The following is a 17,018-nucleotide window of genomic DNA, read 5'->3' as shown; positions in this document are numbered from 1 at the left end:
TTAAATCAAAGAAAAACAGAATTATTTTTTTTAAAATCATCACATTGTTTGTGTATGATGGATGCAACAAGGGGACAGGAAATGCAGCTGGCATGAAATTAACAAAGGACTGGAGCAAAATTCTCCATCACACTTGGTGTCACAGCACACGTATAGATTTGCTCTGTGGAGGCATAAAATACACTTATTCAGGATTTGCAGACATTGGTAATTGTCTAGAAATTGGGTAGATCCATGCCAACGCCAGCTAATCAGTAGACTATCGCCAAAAGCAGAAGCCTGTAGCAAAGACAGAAGGAGCTGAGAAGTCTGGAAACTGCTTCCTGGCAAGAAGATGCAGCACAACAGACAAGGCCGTAGGATCGGCAGGGGTGAAACATTGAGGTGTGTTCGCAGGGCAGACTTTTCTAATATCATCTGCTCCGTTTGGAAAGGAATTAGTCATCAAAGCAGAGAGTTGGAATTCTTGTTCCTATAGCCAGGAATGAAGATACCTGGATTACTTTTTAATCTATTGCAGTTATTTACAGGGGGCTCCTTGTTGTATCATCTCTGTTGTTACTGTTTCTCTGGTAAAAATCTAAACAGAACCATCCAGATGCCAAGAGCGAGCAATGCTGTTTGCAGACGTAACTTGATGCCATAGCAACTTTTTAGGCACTGTCCTTTTGCTAGATGCTGTAGTTCAAACCACCAACATCAGACTCACTGGGGCAGACACTGAACAAAATACTTCACTCTATTCGTAAAGCCTGTGTTAGAAACTGCTTTACAAATCTTACAGCTTCTTTTTTAGTACAGAGGAAAGAGGGAGGAACTGGGTACCGCAGGAAGATCCAAACGATCAAACTGCAAATGGAGATTTTCAGGAGTTCAAGCAGATTTCTCAAGGTTACACTGTGTAGTGGCTATTTTCCCCATTTTACAGGCCCAGACCAAAAATTGAATGTGAATTTGCAAGTGTAAAAATGGAACCCAGGCTTGCCGAGGCCCATACTGGCTTATAACTCAGTTGTTCCTCTGCTTCTTCCATTCTTGTTTTCAGTAGTAATAAATTCATTCTTACGGGCCTTCCAAGTGACAAACAATACCTGCTTTAAACCGCAATGCAAAAATAGTTGATTTTTATGCTGGACTGTGGCCATGCATGTAATCAGTCGTTGAGCTCTTTAAAAGCAACAAGTCAAAGGGAATTAGTCACTTTTATGCTAGCTAACAGGAAACAAAATTTAAAACATGAAATTTGATGCAGGTGAGTATTCATCAGACTAATGTTAAATCTTCAAGATCTCTTCAATCTTCAGTTCCACATTAAACCATCATGTCAACATTCAGTAGACTATTTGGGCCCAGTTCATAGCTCAGCTATGATTAAAATATATTTTCTAACTGAATGTGATATGGTTACTCTTGATTCATTTCACTGTAGTACACTGGAAGAGAGTTTAGCATGGTATATTTGTTAGCCCAATAAGTAGGCATAAAATGTTTGCACTGGCTTCTTTCAGTAGGAAGAGGGGAGATAATAAAAGCTGCGTGTCTAAGACGAAGAGATAGATAGAAGGTGTTGTGTTACTTAGGCGCCACCTTTAAATGCCAATTCAAAGAGCAGGGTAAAGCATTACGGCAGAGGTGAGGAACACAGAACACCTACTTGCATGCATGTTCTATTCAAGACTCAACAGTTTTTGCACAGAAAATAAATTTTGATTCTTGTAGGCACGATTAAGAAGAATGTGATGCAACTTTTCCCTGCCAAAACCAGAAAGAAAATACCACATAAATAATTTACTTTTTACTTTAGAATCTTTTATCAGAATTTTCCCAACTACTGAAGTCAAAAATGTAGTGATCCCATCTCCTGGGAATCCAGATGAAATGGAGTTATATACCTAAGAGTCTCCCGAAATCCCAAGAGAAATTTAGTTCTTGCTTGCTAAAACATAGTGATAAGTAAAACCAGCAGTGGAATGACACCTGGAAACATGCCCAAACCCTTACTTCAAGATTAACAAGGAACAGGTAGTTATGCCAGTGTCACAAACCTTTTTTCCACATCCACAAATCTTGCAGTGAACATGTTTTACTTTTTCCTCCCAACAAAATCCTGGGGAGCCTTTGTAGCTATTTTGATTCTTGGACACCTTCTGAAATCCTTATCTTTCCATATATCTTACTGGCCCTTTCCCAAGACTCTTGGGTGCTTTCAGACCACCTCTACTTCCAAATTGCCTGGCCTATACAAAGGAGTGGGAGAAAGGAAGTTCCTGTTGTAGTGCACAGCTGGGATGTGGTGGGGCCTTCTACGCCCACCTGGAATCTCAAAAGCCTTTGAGAGTCCAGGTAGAAAAAAATAGACTATTTCTCTTCAGCCTGTAGTTCAGGAAGGTATTTCCTGAGTATCTGGGACTGACTGTGATAGGAACAGGTAGGACAAACACCAAAGAAACATCAGAGCTCTCTTCTCCAAACTCTTGGCTCCTTACTCGAGTTGTCCATACGTTTTTATTCACTGTATTTAATGGCAACAGGTCTTTGGCTACAGAGGGCCTGTGATGTGTTGCCACCTAAGCATATGCTTAGAGAGCAGAGCTTCATTAATCTGCATGCTGCCGTGGTGAATTGTAGAGTTACAGGGGAACTCTCTCTACATGAATTTCTATTTATTGTGTTATCAGTCAGTAACACTCAAGGATATCAACTTTGTTTCTGTGTTTTGGAGGAAAGAGGCTTCTTTCGCCTGTTGTTTGGTTTTGTTTGGGTTTTTTTTTCTGCAATAGAACCTAAAACCATAATGATAAAGCCATTACAAGCATCTAGGATGGCATCTGCTAACCTAACTGCTGAGAAATACTCTCCTGGTAGTGGCATGGCAAACTTCACATTCTCAGCTGATTTACATTGTCTTCTTAGTGAACCATATATAAATGCTGGGAGTGCGATCTAACACACCTGTCAGGTAACAATGCCTGTTACTAACTGCATATTCGATCAGCTCAGGACTCACAGAGAGCTACTTAATAACAAAAGGCACGATTGTGACAGTTGCTAAGTCTACCCTTAAGAGGAACAGAGTTCTTATTCCTCTGCATGAGCTACCTGCATGAATACACTTTTGCTGTGGCTAGAGTTACTATTACTCATCCTACTAAGAACACGACAGGGAACAAAGGGGTAGTGGCAAGATAAACAGGCAAAGGTTCGACTCTTCCTCAATGTCTAAAACTTCGTTCACCTTAGCTGAGCTGGCATGGAGGTGAGGTAACTTGTTTCCAGCAGAGAACAACAAACAGCAAATTACTTACCGCCTTCAAGAGAAGCTTGGTTGAGCGCTTTGCCTTACAACTGGCAGATTGCAGACTTCACAGTTTTTCAGAACGTGATAGTGCAACCCTTTGTGTTTCCACTTAGAGAAAGAATTCTCTGAGGTTCTAAAACATGATTGGATTTATTTTATGTTTCTGAGAAAGCAGTTTCTCACACCAGATTCAGAATCAGTACATTTCTCTGCTTCTTCCACTACACTTCACTTGCCAGTCTTGAATTTGGGGAAAAAAAACCAAAGCAGGCCTAGTTCTGAAATTCCAACCCATCACACCATACCTAGCCTAATAATCCACATTAGGGATTAAAATTTGAAGCCTTTACCTTTAACTGGTGAGGAACTGCTCGTGCCTCTTAGGAGTGTGGGCAGATCTTTCCCATCTGGCCTTAGAGGTAGCTAATAATTATCTAGGACTTGTATTTTTAATTTCTTTGCTCTTCACTAAGGACTTGGTATTACTGTTTTTTAGTCCTTTTACCACTCCACATCTGTACTTTCAGTCAGCAAACCCTCTTCAGCTGGCAGTGCACTGCAAAGTTCCTCATGCAATCAAAACATCTGGATTCTACTAATTTCTCTTGTAGGACAAGAGAAATTTGATGGGGAATAATGAAGAGCAATCAGCTTTAATGAATGTTAGCTGAAGCAATACATTTGAACTTTCCTTCAATCTATTTCATTCACGTCGTCTGTCATTTTATACCTTTTTTGAAAATTAAATCCCTTCCATGTGGCTCTGTTCCTTGTTGCTTCTAGAGTCAGGAGAACAAGAATTAAGCATAGGAATTAAGCAGAAATGTATTTTTCTACTTCTGTAAGGTTGGGGGAAAATGATGTTCAGCTTTGTCTTCAAAATTTATTTTTACCTTGTAGAGCTACTGAGTTTACTACTACAAAACAAGGAATGTTATTAGGCAATGATTTGGGACAATGCTATGTTGCCTTACATTACCCAGCTTGCAGAAGCCACTTTTTAAAAAAATCTAATTTGAAGGGACATGTTAGAAGAGGCCATTTTCACTTAATTTGGAAGAGACTGTATGTCATGTTTTCTTAAGTGGCATGCCTGTGATTTTATCTTTGTTCCATTAAACTAGCTATATATTTACAAGTGGGGTTTTTTCCATGTAATTCCTAAACAAACAAACAAACAAGCACTGTCAATATTTTTTCTTTTTTCTTTTTTTTTCCCTCCTGATGATTCTCCCATTTGGCTAAAATCACATTCTACAATAAACTGGGTAGTTTATTAAATTGTTTACAGATGATACGGTTAGAATCTACAAGAACGCTGTTAAAATAAGCATTTTTAGTGAACTAGCTTCTGTTGGTTTTAGGTGGAAAAAATCACATAGGAAAAGAAATGAAATGTATAAAAAGAAGGAAATCAGACATCTGGATATTTACTTCAGTAAAATGCTGCCCATAAATTAGAGATCATGATATCCCCTTTCCCTCTCTCTCTTCTTCATTACTAAGGAATGGGTGGAAAGGTTTGCATTTTTAAAGAATCCACAGACCTAGGATATTATTGTAGGAAAGTATAGGTGAAATGACAGCTTTTCCTTTATTGCTGAATGAAAGATGAACATACTTCTCATTTCTTCTCACATTTGTAGAATGTCTTCTGAACTGAGCTACAGAACTGCTTGATTTAAATTAGATTTAAGATAAATCCACTTAGAGTAAAACTGTTCAGAATCTTAATTATTACAATAAGAAAAGAAAATATATGGACAAGTGACAGTAGATGAGGCAAATAAAATTAAGAAGTAGTCACCAAGACCACAAAGAGCTTTAAAGGAATTCAAGGCTGAAATAGCTGACTCTTCCTTAAAACTGTTACCTGCGATTAGAGTGCCATTTTTTAACAAGTGTTGCAAGAGAGATTGAGAAAACCGCAAGCCTGTCAGCCTGATATCTATACAAAACAAATAGGTGGAAACTATAATATGGAACAGTGGACATCTGGATAAATATGACTTATCTGGGAAGAGTTAAAAAGGTTTTCATAAAAGGAAGTCTTGCCTCACAAACTTAAGGCAGTCCTTTGAGGGGATCAAAAAACACGTGGATGAGGGTGATTTGATTGATCTTGGATTTACAAAAGGCTTTCAACAAATTCCTTCACCAAAGGCTTTTAAGAAAACTAAGCAGCCATACTATAACATGGCTTAGAAGAATACAGTGATGCAGATTGGGGAAAAAAAACATTAATTCACAAATAAAACAATGAGCTTTGAACTGACTATCATCAGACAAGATTTTAAGATTTTAAGAGTTGCATGGAAACATCAACTCAGCAGCGTCTGAAAAAGCAAATCAGATGTTAGCAATGTTGGGGTTAGCAACTAGAGAACAAAATAGACGATATCATCATGTTACTGTATAAATCCCAACTTTGTCTGCAGTCTGAAGACTGTGTGGTCTTCCAGGCCCCCATCTCAAAAAGGATATAAAACTATAGAGGATGTAGAGAAAGGCAACAATGGTAATGGAAGGTACGAGACAGCTTTTGTATAAAGAATGACTAATTACTCTATTCTACTTCTCTTGAAAAAAGATGACTGAGGTGGATATGTAAGAAGTCTATAAAATAAGTGACTGGAAAGTGTGGCTGGGGGTTGCTTGGTCACAATTTCTGCTGTTCAAAGAAGCAGGGGACAGCAAATGAATCTGTAGGATCCAGGTTCAAAGAAGAAAAGGTGATTCTTTGTGTCACAAAGTAGTTAGGGATGACTTCCTACGATAAGCTACAGATACTAAAAGTTATGGGGGCTCAAGAGGAAACCACATGGAAAGGTTTAGGGGAGAGAAATTCATAACTGTTACTAAGTACAGAGGAACTGCATCCAGCCAAGGAAGTTTTTGAGTGCAAGTTAGTGGAGGCTGCCTGAGGAAAGTACTGTGCATTTTCCATGTTCTTATTCTTTTTCCTAAGCAACCATTTTCCACCCACTATCAAAGACAACATTTTAGGGTAGATGGCCTCACTTTGGTCTAAGTATGGCTATTCTTAATTTGTCGCAGCTCATCAAGGCTAATGAACTAGATTTTTTAACTGGCAGTTCTTGAAAGCAGATGAGCAAGTGGTGGTTTGACCTGGAAATTTTTTCATACAGACCTCATCATAGAAGGTCAAATTCAAGCCAGAGGTTTACGTGTATTTGGGCACAGATAGATGTTGGGTGAGTTCTGGCATTTGTGATTTGCTGAGTTAATAAATTTTTTGCTGAGTTTATATATTTTTTGTGACTTAAAATTCTTATCAGTTGTTGCCTAGAATTGGATCTTCAGGATTTAGTGAAATGGTAGAGATAGTGGCAGTGGTTGAGTGGCTGTGGTTGCCATTAGCTTTAGATTTTTCAGTGGATTCTCAAAATTATCTCAGAATTTATGCAATTTATTTATGCTATAGAGACCACAGAGACCAAATTGTCATAAACCCCATGACTGACTCCACTTTTATCATGATGTCCAGTTTCTGACCAGCATTTAGAAATCCCAAAGGATGCAGAGAATGTACAACAAGATAAGACTAGTATTAAAAAAGCAAGATATGCTGCAGCATAAGCATTTAAGAAAGTCATATAAGGCAAATGGGAATTGTTAATGCCTATGGAATATTATTTGTTAGATTAGGACATATGAAGCTTTGGGTCTCCCATCACGGAAATAGTTTAGTTACAGACTTCAAATGTTTTTCTCACTGTGGAGCAAGCAACAAATGCACTCTCAGAAGAAAAAAAGCTGCAATTTGTTTGGAATTGTTGCTATAAAACCCCCTCAACTGACCGACTAGGAAAAAATTATTTTTCCTTTCTTTGTTCTCTTGCCAGGACCACAATTCTTGCCAGTTCAAGCAAAGAGTCCTCTATCAGTTTAAATGTATCAGGTTTAAATGTCCACAAAGCTTTGTCATTATACTGGCTTACTGTTAGTTTAAAGATTTTGGGTTTGTTTGGTTTTGGGTTTGTTTTTTTTTTTTTTTAAATATTACATTCTATTCACAACTTGTTCTGGAGTAATCTGGACTACACAATAATATAGAAACTCAGGAGAAAAAAAAGCATTTTTCTTTGGAGAGCAGAGATCTAAAAGCACCAATGATGTTATCTGTTGTTGGCAGTACCTCCAACAGATGATTTAAATTCTAGAGCGCCATGTGGATTTCACAGACTAGAAGCCAGTAGAACATTAAACAAACACTAAAGTATTCAACTTTAGTTGAATAAAAAACTAGCTCACAATGTTGTAGACAACTATTAAGTTTGCTTTTAAGAGAAATTTCTGTAATGTTTTACATAGTGACTTTAGCCAAAACCATTGGCATGATTTTGCTATTTTTTTTGCTATGACACAATCAAATTTAAAGTACTTCTCTCTGCTTTTTTTTTCCTTAAGGACATCAATAGATGGTAGGGAATTAACTCCAAGGAACACCAACTACTGATACTTCAGCAGCTCTACGGAGACATTTCATCTATTTCATACAACAAAATCAAACAGATCCGGGTTTCTGACTGGTTATTTTTTCAGCTGAACAATGACTAATAAGATTGTTCTGTTTTGTCATCTTAAACAGTTCTGTTATGTGGCCAAACGAGATAGAAGCTTCTCTATCTAGTACAAACTCCCATCAAATATATGACCGACTGTCCAAATGCAGAGGTGTTTCTCATTAGTTTGTTTTCTCCAATAAGTATACAAAGTTATGAAACAGAGATCAGATTTGATTATTTCTTTTTACCAAAATGATAAAAGACAGCCTAATACAAGCTCAAAACACCCTAAAATTAGTTAAACGTATAAACTTCATCATAAACGTAAAACATTTGAAGGGCTGATAGTTATGTGATACATTTTCCTTAATTTTTTATTTTTGTATTTACCTGTCCTGGTTTGAGGTAAAAGAGTGTCATAAAATATTTTTTTGCAGCTATATACTTAAGAATTTTGTTGTCATAAAAGTATCTATAAAAATGTCCATCAAACAAAAGGGAGATAATTTTGTCTAAAGCAAGATTCTGCCTCAGGAAAGACTAAAATACTCTCTGCTATATCAACAAATCAACATTGTACAACATAATAAGAAGCAGTTAGCCACCTTGAACTGAGTTATTTTAAACGAGGCATCTTCACTTAGAGGTTGTCTAGCAAAGTTCCTTTAAAGACCATTCCCTTTCTAAGTATGGCTTCTCTGATAGTGTTTTCCTTATGTATTTAATTATATGGCAAGCTGTGCTTGTTTTGCTTCTCTAGAGCCTCTGACTGGTAGTCAATAAAGAAAGCATTCTTCCTCCTACTAAATCCTGGTATTTAGAGAGTGACATTTGCCTCTGTTTGGTTAGGGAGCTTGTCTCTACCCAATCTTTGGGTTACCTTAGTGCCTTCAGAGGCCTGATGAAGGGCTTAAGGGCCTAAAAGCCTGCCTATTTTTTCCAGCCATAATACTTCGGTTTAACGATCCTGTCTCTACCTTGATATTTTGCCTAATGTTCTTTAAAGACACACAGACTTAGGTTTAAAGCCTCAATAATTACCAGCTCCTTAGATGCAAAGTTGTGTAACTTAAATGCCAGGTGTTTCCTGTTGCCCTGACATCTCAGAAGACCTAGAACCAGCCAACCAAAACCGCTTCATACAGGGACCTCCATGGAATTTAGGCTATGGGAATCTGACATCAACCCCCAGCGACGTGGGTCTCGAAGCAAGAGGTCTTTGTTTCATAGATTAGTCTGGCTGTTAAAGATGTTTCTGCCCACCTGCTGAATGCTCTCTTTTAGAACCAGCTTAGTTCAAACGCATTGTGATTTAAGCCAAGCTCATGGACTTTGCGCTGAGGCGAGTCGAAGCTCTTACACTGTCAGTTGTTAACACTCAGCTAGGGGAATATTCATCCCTTGCTGAAGAACAGTCACCTCTTAAACCACTGCAACAAGACCTGCAGGAGCTCAGCAGTTTACAGTCTGCATCACCCCAAGTCAGCAATGGGGAACAGAACTGAACCCAGGTCTAGTAAGGCACCAGCAAATTAACTTCCCACTGAATCTTTTTTTTTTTCCATGCTTATAGTAAGGTTCCCCTTTAATGACAGAATGCAAATCATCCATCGATAGCATCAGTAGAGAGATCTGATACTTCACTCCACTAATCCTCTTCCCCTCTCTGGTAGAAAAGGCAACAGGCTGCATAAGAACAGGTATTATTAGGGTCCAATATTAATTCAGGTCATTGCTAAATAGCAGTGCATGTTAAACTATACTGAGGTTACAGAGAACCAGCAAAAGAAACAGTTCGAAGACAAGCAAATTATAAAGTTGTGGGGTTTTGTTTTTTGCATACCCACAGCGCTGCAGAAAGTGCATGCGGGGTAGAGATGAAAATCATAAACCTAGTTCAATACAAATGTATCACTTATTCAGCGGATGTACATGATGTTTCACTGAGATTCTGCTTTCTTCTTTGTTTGGAGTATGAACGCAAAAAAATGGGTAAACTAAGAGTTTAAAACGTCTGGCACTATTTACTAAAGTAAACTTACGTCCTAAATCGTCACTGGAAAATGTACACTTCTTTTTGCTGTTGTTTTGATTTAGCTGTCGCGAGAGTCATGTTTAAATACAGCCTTTTCTGCCGTATGGCTGAGTCTCTTTGTGTGCATTTCCTCAACGTTACTTACTTGACTTTGAAGGTGGGCTGAGCGTAGAAATCTGACGAAAGAGTGGGCTGTGCCCTTGATCCGAGGGAGCTCTTACATTCTTCTGAATGACTACATTTGCTAGTGCAGTACACAGCAGCAGCAACAGTGTGGTGCTCTGGGTCTCCAGCTCTGCCTGGCAGACAAATCTCCGGCTCGCCGAACATCTGCAAGACAAAATTTTTCATGTTCTTCTGTACATGAATGCTGCCTAACTGCACCACGAAAATGGGCACAGGGGATTATCTCTGCATTGCTATGAGTGGAGGGGCGCCTTGGGGCTTTAGATTGCAAGGTGGCAAGGAGCAAAAGCAGCCTTTGCAAATCGCCAAGGTAGGATCATGAGAGAAAGATGTTATCGGTGTTTTGTGAACCCAAGTGAAGAGAATAGTTTGTTTAAATATATACTGCTTCCAGTGGAATGGTTGGTGTGCTGCTTGCTTGAATTTGCTAACATGTTTTGCAGAGAGATTCTACAGGTGCTGATTTTGTTTGTTTCAATAAAAAGGGAATGATTACTTTTTGGTAGTTTGCAAGTATTGCAAACGTTTTCTTAAATGTTAAAGGTTTGAAATTGGGAAATGATGTATACTTTTCAGCTCCTGTTTGATTCGCTGTATGTTTTTGAATGCACTCGGCATATCGCAAAACTGAATCTCATATTAGGAAATGCTGTTTCAGTCATCTATTTATGCTACTTTTTCTACTCTAGGCATAGAATAAATACAGCTTTATCATGAGAAAATGTTCTTACTATTTTGGGAATCCTGGAAAGCATTACACTGAGTTATCTCTGGTTTTGGAAAGTTATCCAGTCTTAGAACAGCTTTAATAGATGCCAAACATTCCCTCTTATATTTCATAAGCAACACTGATAATTACTGAAGATTTCATAAATTATCTTCATGTATAAAATGAGAACAAAACAGAGAGTAGAAATTGAGAATAAATAAAAAATAAGATTTGGTAATCCCAGGTTGCAAAAATAATAATTAAAAAGTAGTTTTGTTAAAAATCAGTGCTTGCTCCATTGCGACAGCTTCTCCACTGGTGCAACAATGAAGATTTGTCCCGGTTATTAAGGTTTATGTAACTGTATGGAGCTGCATTCTGTTCTCCTAGACAAGAAGGACAAATTTTGTCCAGAGCTCCGAGGTCAGCAAAATACCACTGGCTGAAATGATACTGGGACCAATCATCATACAATGAATTCTGCCTTGTTAAATTGAGGGAGAGAGATTAAAATGTATCTTATCACCTTCTAGTATCTTAGTAATCCAGTACATAGAATGATAGGTTTTTTGTACTTTGATACAGTATTTTAGATCAGTAGTTTAGCTATTTAAGCTCTAACTTTCTTGAGCTGTCAATGTATTTATTAGTTAAATTTAATTTACTGGTTAGTTAACTTTTTCACAAATAGCAGAAACAGTAAGTCTACCTCATTTTACAAGAGAAGGTCCTTTTAGTTCCTCTGTCAAGAAAACATCTTTCACTATTATTTTCAATGATTTCCAGCTGATAACATTAACCATATTCAGTAACAGTGTTATGATTTAATGAGTGTATGTATAATTTTTTTCATTACTGTTACGTTTTTTGGTTTTGGGGTTTGTTTTTTTTTTTATTTTGCAAAATTTGAACATGTTTAAATTTTCTCGTACCAATGGGCAACTGTTGCTTTGCAAGTAAAGCCACTGATAATAGATGACAGTGGAACCCTGCCATCTAGTGAAAACTTGTAGCTAGAACTTAAAAAATTGTAAGTAACGGTAAAAGTAAAGGCAAGTGGCCTTGATTACATAAAACCAAAAGTAATAAGCACAGTAGTTGGAACACAAGCTTCTGATTAAGCTTTAGTTTTCCTGATAAAAATGGGCTATACATTTTTTTTTTTCATATTCACATCCTAAACTGTGGCACTTAAGTCTGGGTTTTATTTTACCACTAAAATCTGGGACATGAGAACTAGATGTATGGTGCCAGTTGTGCCTTACTTCTGATGGAAAATCCACCTGGAAAACACATCTAAATTTAGAAAAATAAAATTAGGTATTTTTACAAAAAAATCAAAGAAGCATGAATTTGTTTTCTTGCAAATGAACCCATGAAAAGGCCACGTAATACAATACTTCAGAACCCTCTTTGTAAGAGTACATGCGTATCAGCATATACGTGTTACGAGCATGGCAGATTGGGTGCTTTATGAGTTCCAGATCATTCATTTCTCCACGCTTAAGAGTTGGTCAGAATCAGTGAGATTTGAAAATTGACACTAGTATCTGGCTGAAAACCTGAAACCTAGAGTTGACAGGCCACAGCTTGCTTTGGGACTCACTCTGTCGGCAGGCTTCGCCCTCCTCCCTGGGGAGCCCGGGCTCTCTCTCTGAGGCGCACAGAACTGGGTCTCCAGGTCAGGCACCACCATCAGGTTGAGGCACGACGAGGTGGGGGGTCTGCAGCTGCACTGTGTGTCACCCTTTTGGGGGAGAGGCAATGTTTTCAGCTTTTATTCTGTTATCGGTAAAAACTGAAGCTAATAACTCATGAAAGATAAAGAATTACCCAACTAGGGCATAGTAATTTTCCTACTGGCTCCAAAATCCTAAGGTTGCGTTTACTAAACACAATAAAAAATTATTTGGCTTGGGGTTTTTTTCAGTTCAAGGTTCAGCTTCTCCACTGGTGCATACTAATGTAACTCCACGAAACCAGTGGGTCATTGCCAATTTACATCAACTGAGATTTTGTCGGAAGTGTGTATTTCTGCTTTCGGTGTCTCAGCTCGCAGGAGCTGGGAAAGTTGCAGAGGGGTTGCTCGCCTGGTTGCTGACACAACCTGAGCACGGTATACCCCTGGACTGCTGCAGAGGGAAGCGCGCTCAGGCCCCCATCATGAGCAGAGCAGTGGCTGTGATACAGATCTAAAGGGGAGAGGGACGCAAAACAGAGGGAAATGAGATAATCCATGAAAATGTGGCAGGATACAAAAATCTCAAAAGCACACTTATCTACCCTTTTGATAAAGGAAACATACTGGTTTTAAAGCTAATGAAATAAGTCACTGCAGTTCACTGCCAGATGCAATTTTTACCGTTTTGTTTTACGTCGTTTAAAGTATTGTTTTATTGCATTTATAAAAAATATATAAACCCTCCCCCCATTGTTTGTTGCCTGTCTCTTAAAGCATACATGCAAATAGCATTCCCGCTAAAATCAATGACAGTTTAGCCTGTAGTATAAAGTACTGTCTTCCATTATCATGCAAAGTGTTAACAGGGAGATAAAAGAAAAACCTTTTGCGTTCCCAAGCAATATTTTGGTATTTTTTTCTCACCAGCACATAAAATAGGAAATTTTCATCAGCAAATAATTTTACAACCATTAAATTAGATTCAAGACATTTCAGTAATTTGTTAGATGTGAGATTGCAACAAAGTAATTTTTTTTAAAGCATCATGAAGTATAATTTTGTTTGTCATTTTTAACTCTTATTCAACACATAAATTTTGAAAACATTTCTCTCTTTCTCTAGAGGCATACAAGCTGTTTAACACCCCTCCTCCTCCCAACCCTGGCTCCATACATCAACTGACTCTGTTATGTCCACTAATGTTGTAAACACTTCATAAAAATAATATTTTCAGTTAAAAAGAATTTGCATATTCTATAAACTGTCCACATATATCATAATGACTTTGAAAAAAATCTATTTTAAATACTATAAATATAATAGTATAATATACTATAAATATTATAAATCAAAAGACATATTGTGCTAAGAAAGATATCTAATAAATCAATGTTATTTTAAAAAAAAGATAATCAGGAGTATAAAGCCAAGGAAAACAGAGGTTGTGTCAGTTGTGCTGTGTGTGCACCAAGACACTAAACCATGTCAGTATTGCACTGTAGGATAGCTTTTCCAAAGCAGGAGATGGTTGGGAAACCTCGGTACAACAGTGACCCTAGATGGCTAAGAATTCAAGATATATAAGAGCAAAATGACACGTGATGTCCTTTCTGTTTCCACTGTGAGATATATGAAAAAAATGCTTTTTTTATAAATATCATAACTTTTTTGCTTGTAAATTTCTTTGCAGTTTTTAATTTAAAAGATATAAAAACTCTATGTACAAAATAATGTATGATTTTCTGGTCTAGCATTTGAAAAAAGTCCTGTGAGTTTTTCTACTAATACTTAACAATACCAGCAATGTATATGTACATATACACACACATATATATGCATCTCTATAATAAAGCTATATCCGTTAAGAAGCACCTCTTTTGCAACAGCTAATTTAATGGAATTGTCCTGTACATGATTTAGATTTATAATTCAACCATGATGTAACTCCATTGAATTATCTGGTTGCAGTAGAGGTACATTATTCTCAGCGTATTTGTTACTTACACCAAACATCAATTTGATGAACGTGTTGTTTGTATCGGTCAAAGTCTCGCTAAATTAAGTTTGGGAACTTAACCGAATAGTTGTAGTATTCAAGGGCGGTAAATTCCACTGCTCAGACCTCTAAGCACTTCAATGGAAATTCAGTCCTCTTTTACCTGCCAGTATCCTAAAAGTAAAAATGAACAGATGCTGAAAAATCCATGTGATCAATTGTGTTGTAGGCTTTCATGCTTGAGACATTGGGGAAACTAATGTTATTGAGACAAGGTGCCCCACTTGCTATTGAACTCAGATCATATCAGTTCTGGAAGTACTCTGGTCTACGTATAGTATATACAAAGATATTTCTACACACATACATCTCAGCAAGACAGCTACCTTCAAAGGGGATCATGTTGTCCTATTTTATATCTATGAGAGCATTCATCCTGATCTCTCCCTGATTCATCAGTGTCAGAACAAGATGTAATTGCATATGGAGAAACACACAGTGATTTTTTTTTAAAGTGCTGACAGATTTTATGTACTTTTTCAGCAACCTTTTTCAACTAAATTTTTATAAAAATAAAATAGTAATATTTCCCTTCCTTTATTTCCACCACACCATTTTGCCAGTGCATAACTACCATTATAATGCCTATCCTCAAAAACATCAAGTTATTTGAAAGAACTTAATGGATATTTTGAAAGTCTTACCAATGTGATTTTGCACCCTGAAAATTTTTGCTCTACTACAGACATTTTCTCATGTCCAAACATGCCAAATATCATGCGATTTCCCACTGTTTTGTAAATGTTACCTACAGTCCTAATTAATCCTATGAACCCTTTGATAATTCAGGGTTCAAATCCAATGGCCTCAACTAGGCTTCAGGCAAAACGTAGAGAGTTTGTGACTATTTTGTAAATTTCTGAAATAGATTTCTGCTGCTGCTGCACAAGTAGTAGTTTTACCTTTGGCTCAGTAATGACATGTGACAACTGGCTGCCTGGTCATTTTAGACTTGTGCACTTGTCCATCAAAATGCTCAGATTTCAATTCAAGTCTCAGTTTCATCATTTTGGATTCGTTGGAACATGAAACTGAAAGTGAAACTCAAAGACTTGGGAACAACCTGAACCAACAGTGTGAAAAGTTGATGTCTGAATATGATAACTTAATGCTGGATGTACACAGAGGTGGGCTCTGTTGTGGTAGTTTGACTTTTCCCCTGCATTTATCTGAAATACTTGACACATGCAGAACAACCCCAAGTGGCTTTCATCAAGTTGACCTTTGCACTTAGTCTAGTAGAAAAAAAATAGAGGATAAGAAGTGTTAGCACAGTTATGCTTTTGATCCTGAAGTAAGGCAAAGCACATCACTGTCACAAATATGATAGGTAGGTTAGCACACGATTTGTACATCCACAAAGTACATCAAAGCTGCTGGGTTTAAGGAAACTTTTTCAAGTTCCTGTCATTCTCTTACATCGTTACCATTGGCAAATGCTCACGCTTCCAGGCAGAAAAACTAGGTTAGTAAAAGCTGAGATTCTGGTCCCTATGTTCTAGTTGAGACACGATAAATGTAGCTGTTATACCCATCCTCCTAGCTCATTACAGTGCTAAGTCACCCAGATGAGTATAAACCATCAGCAGTTTTTTGCTCCATCAGTGCTTGCCTCTGCACAGATGGCCTAGGAGCACCCCCTCCCAGTAAGATGAAAGTAAGAGACTGTTCTGTGTTTCAGAGCGTCTCCAGGTGACTCCAAGTCATCTCGGAGTTGGAGTTGGTGCTTTGGGGCCATCTGCATTCTCGTTAATGCACAGTCAAGTAGGACCTTACTATACGCTACTGTGTCTGAAATGAAGATGCTCAGCATGCTGTGTAAAGGCTTAGTGCCGAGCTAACATGACCCTGCTGATATTGCCTTATTTGTATCAATTGCCATTTTAAACAGAACTTGAATACAACTTTATGCTAACGTAGATAGAGCAAGCCATGTTTAAAACATGCTAGTTGAACTTTGGCAGCAAAGGAGGGGAGTTTAGAGTTAACCGACATGATTTTAAACACAACTTGCCTTACTTGGACTGTATTTAAAACTGTTTGTTTAAATTTGCTAGCTAATACATTTCCAAACATAGTTTGTTTTTGCAGCCTGGACAAACTCTTATTCTCAAATTCACTCTTCAGACCATCTGACACAGCCGGTATTTGCTGATATTCAGAAAACACTGCAAGGCATATTTACATACTCTTGCACATAGAAGTTATGTAGAAAATCGTGGGGTTTTCTATCTTTTCTGGAGAGGTTTTTGACTCCATTATAAGCCTTGACCCAATTTAATAACCAGTACATTTTTGTACATGTTTAGATGACATAGTTCAGCTTCTATTTAAGTAAATGACAAAACATCCATTGACAAACTGGGAAGAAGCTGGCTTTATAGAGGTCAGGTTAATTTATTTTGCAAAACAAAGGAACAAATTAAAGTTCTCAAAACCCAACTAAAATAGCCGACTGCTAAATAACTCTGTTCCTGAAAATCTGCCATTGCTAGTTGGAAAAATAATGAGGAAAAAAAATTCA

General features: G+C 37.6%; 1 protein-coding gene across 2 annotated transcripts in view; it reads left to right on the top strand.

Annotated features, from left to right (window-relative positions):
- The first annotated feature begins 10,229 nt into the window (after window positions 1-10,229).
- SYNPO2 (synaptopodin 2) overlaps window positions 10,230-17,018 on the top strand; it is a 91,234-nt gene continuing 84,445 nt past the window's right edge. The window contains exon 1 of one of the 2 annotated variants that reach the window (XM_009887887.1): window positions 10,230-10,358. In XM_009887887.1, the coding sequence (XP_009886189.1) occupies window positions 10,230-10,358 (129 nt within the window). The remainder of the gene's footprint in view (window positions 10,359-17,018) is intronic. The other variant, XM_009887886.1, reaches the window with a different exon arrangement.

Source organism: Charadrius vociferus, unplaced genomic scaffold (genome assembly GCF_000708025.1).
Source record: "Charadrius vociferus isolate BGI_N301 unplaced genomic scaffold, ASM70802v2 scaffold806, whole genome shotgun sequence".
Taxonomy (NCBI): domain Eukaryota; kingdom Metazoa; phylum Chordata; class Aves; order Charadriiformes; family Charadriidae; genus Charadrius; species Charadrius vociferus.
This window is presented reverse-complemented; position numbering and strand designations above follow the sequence as displayed.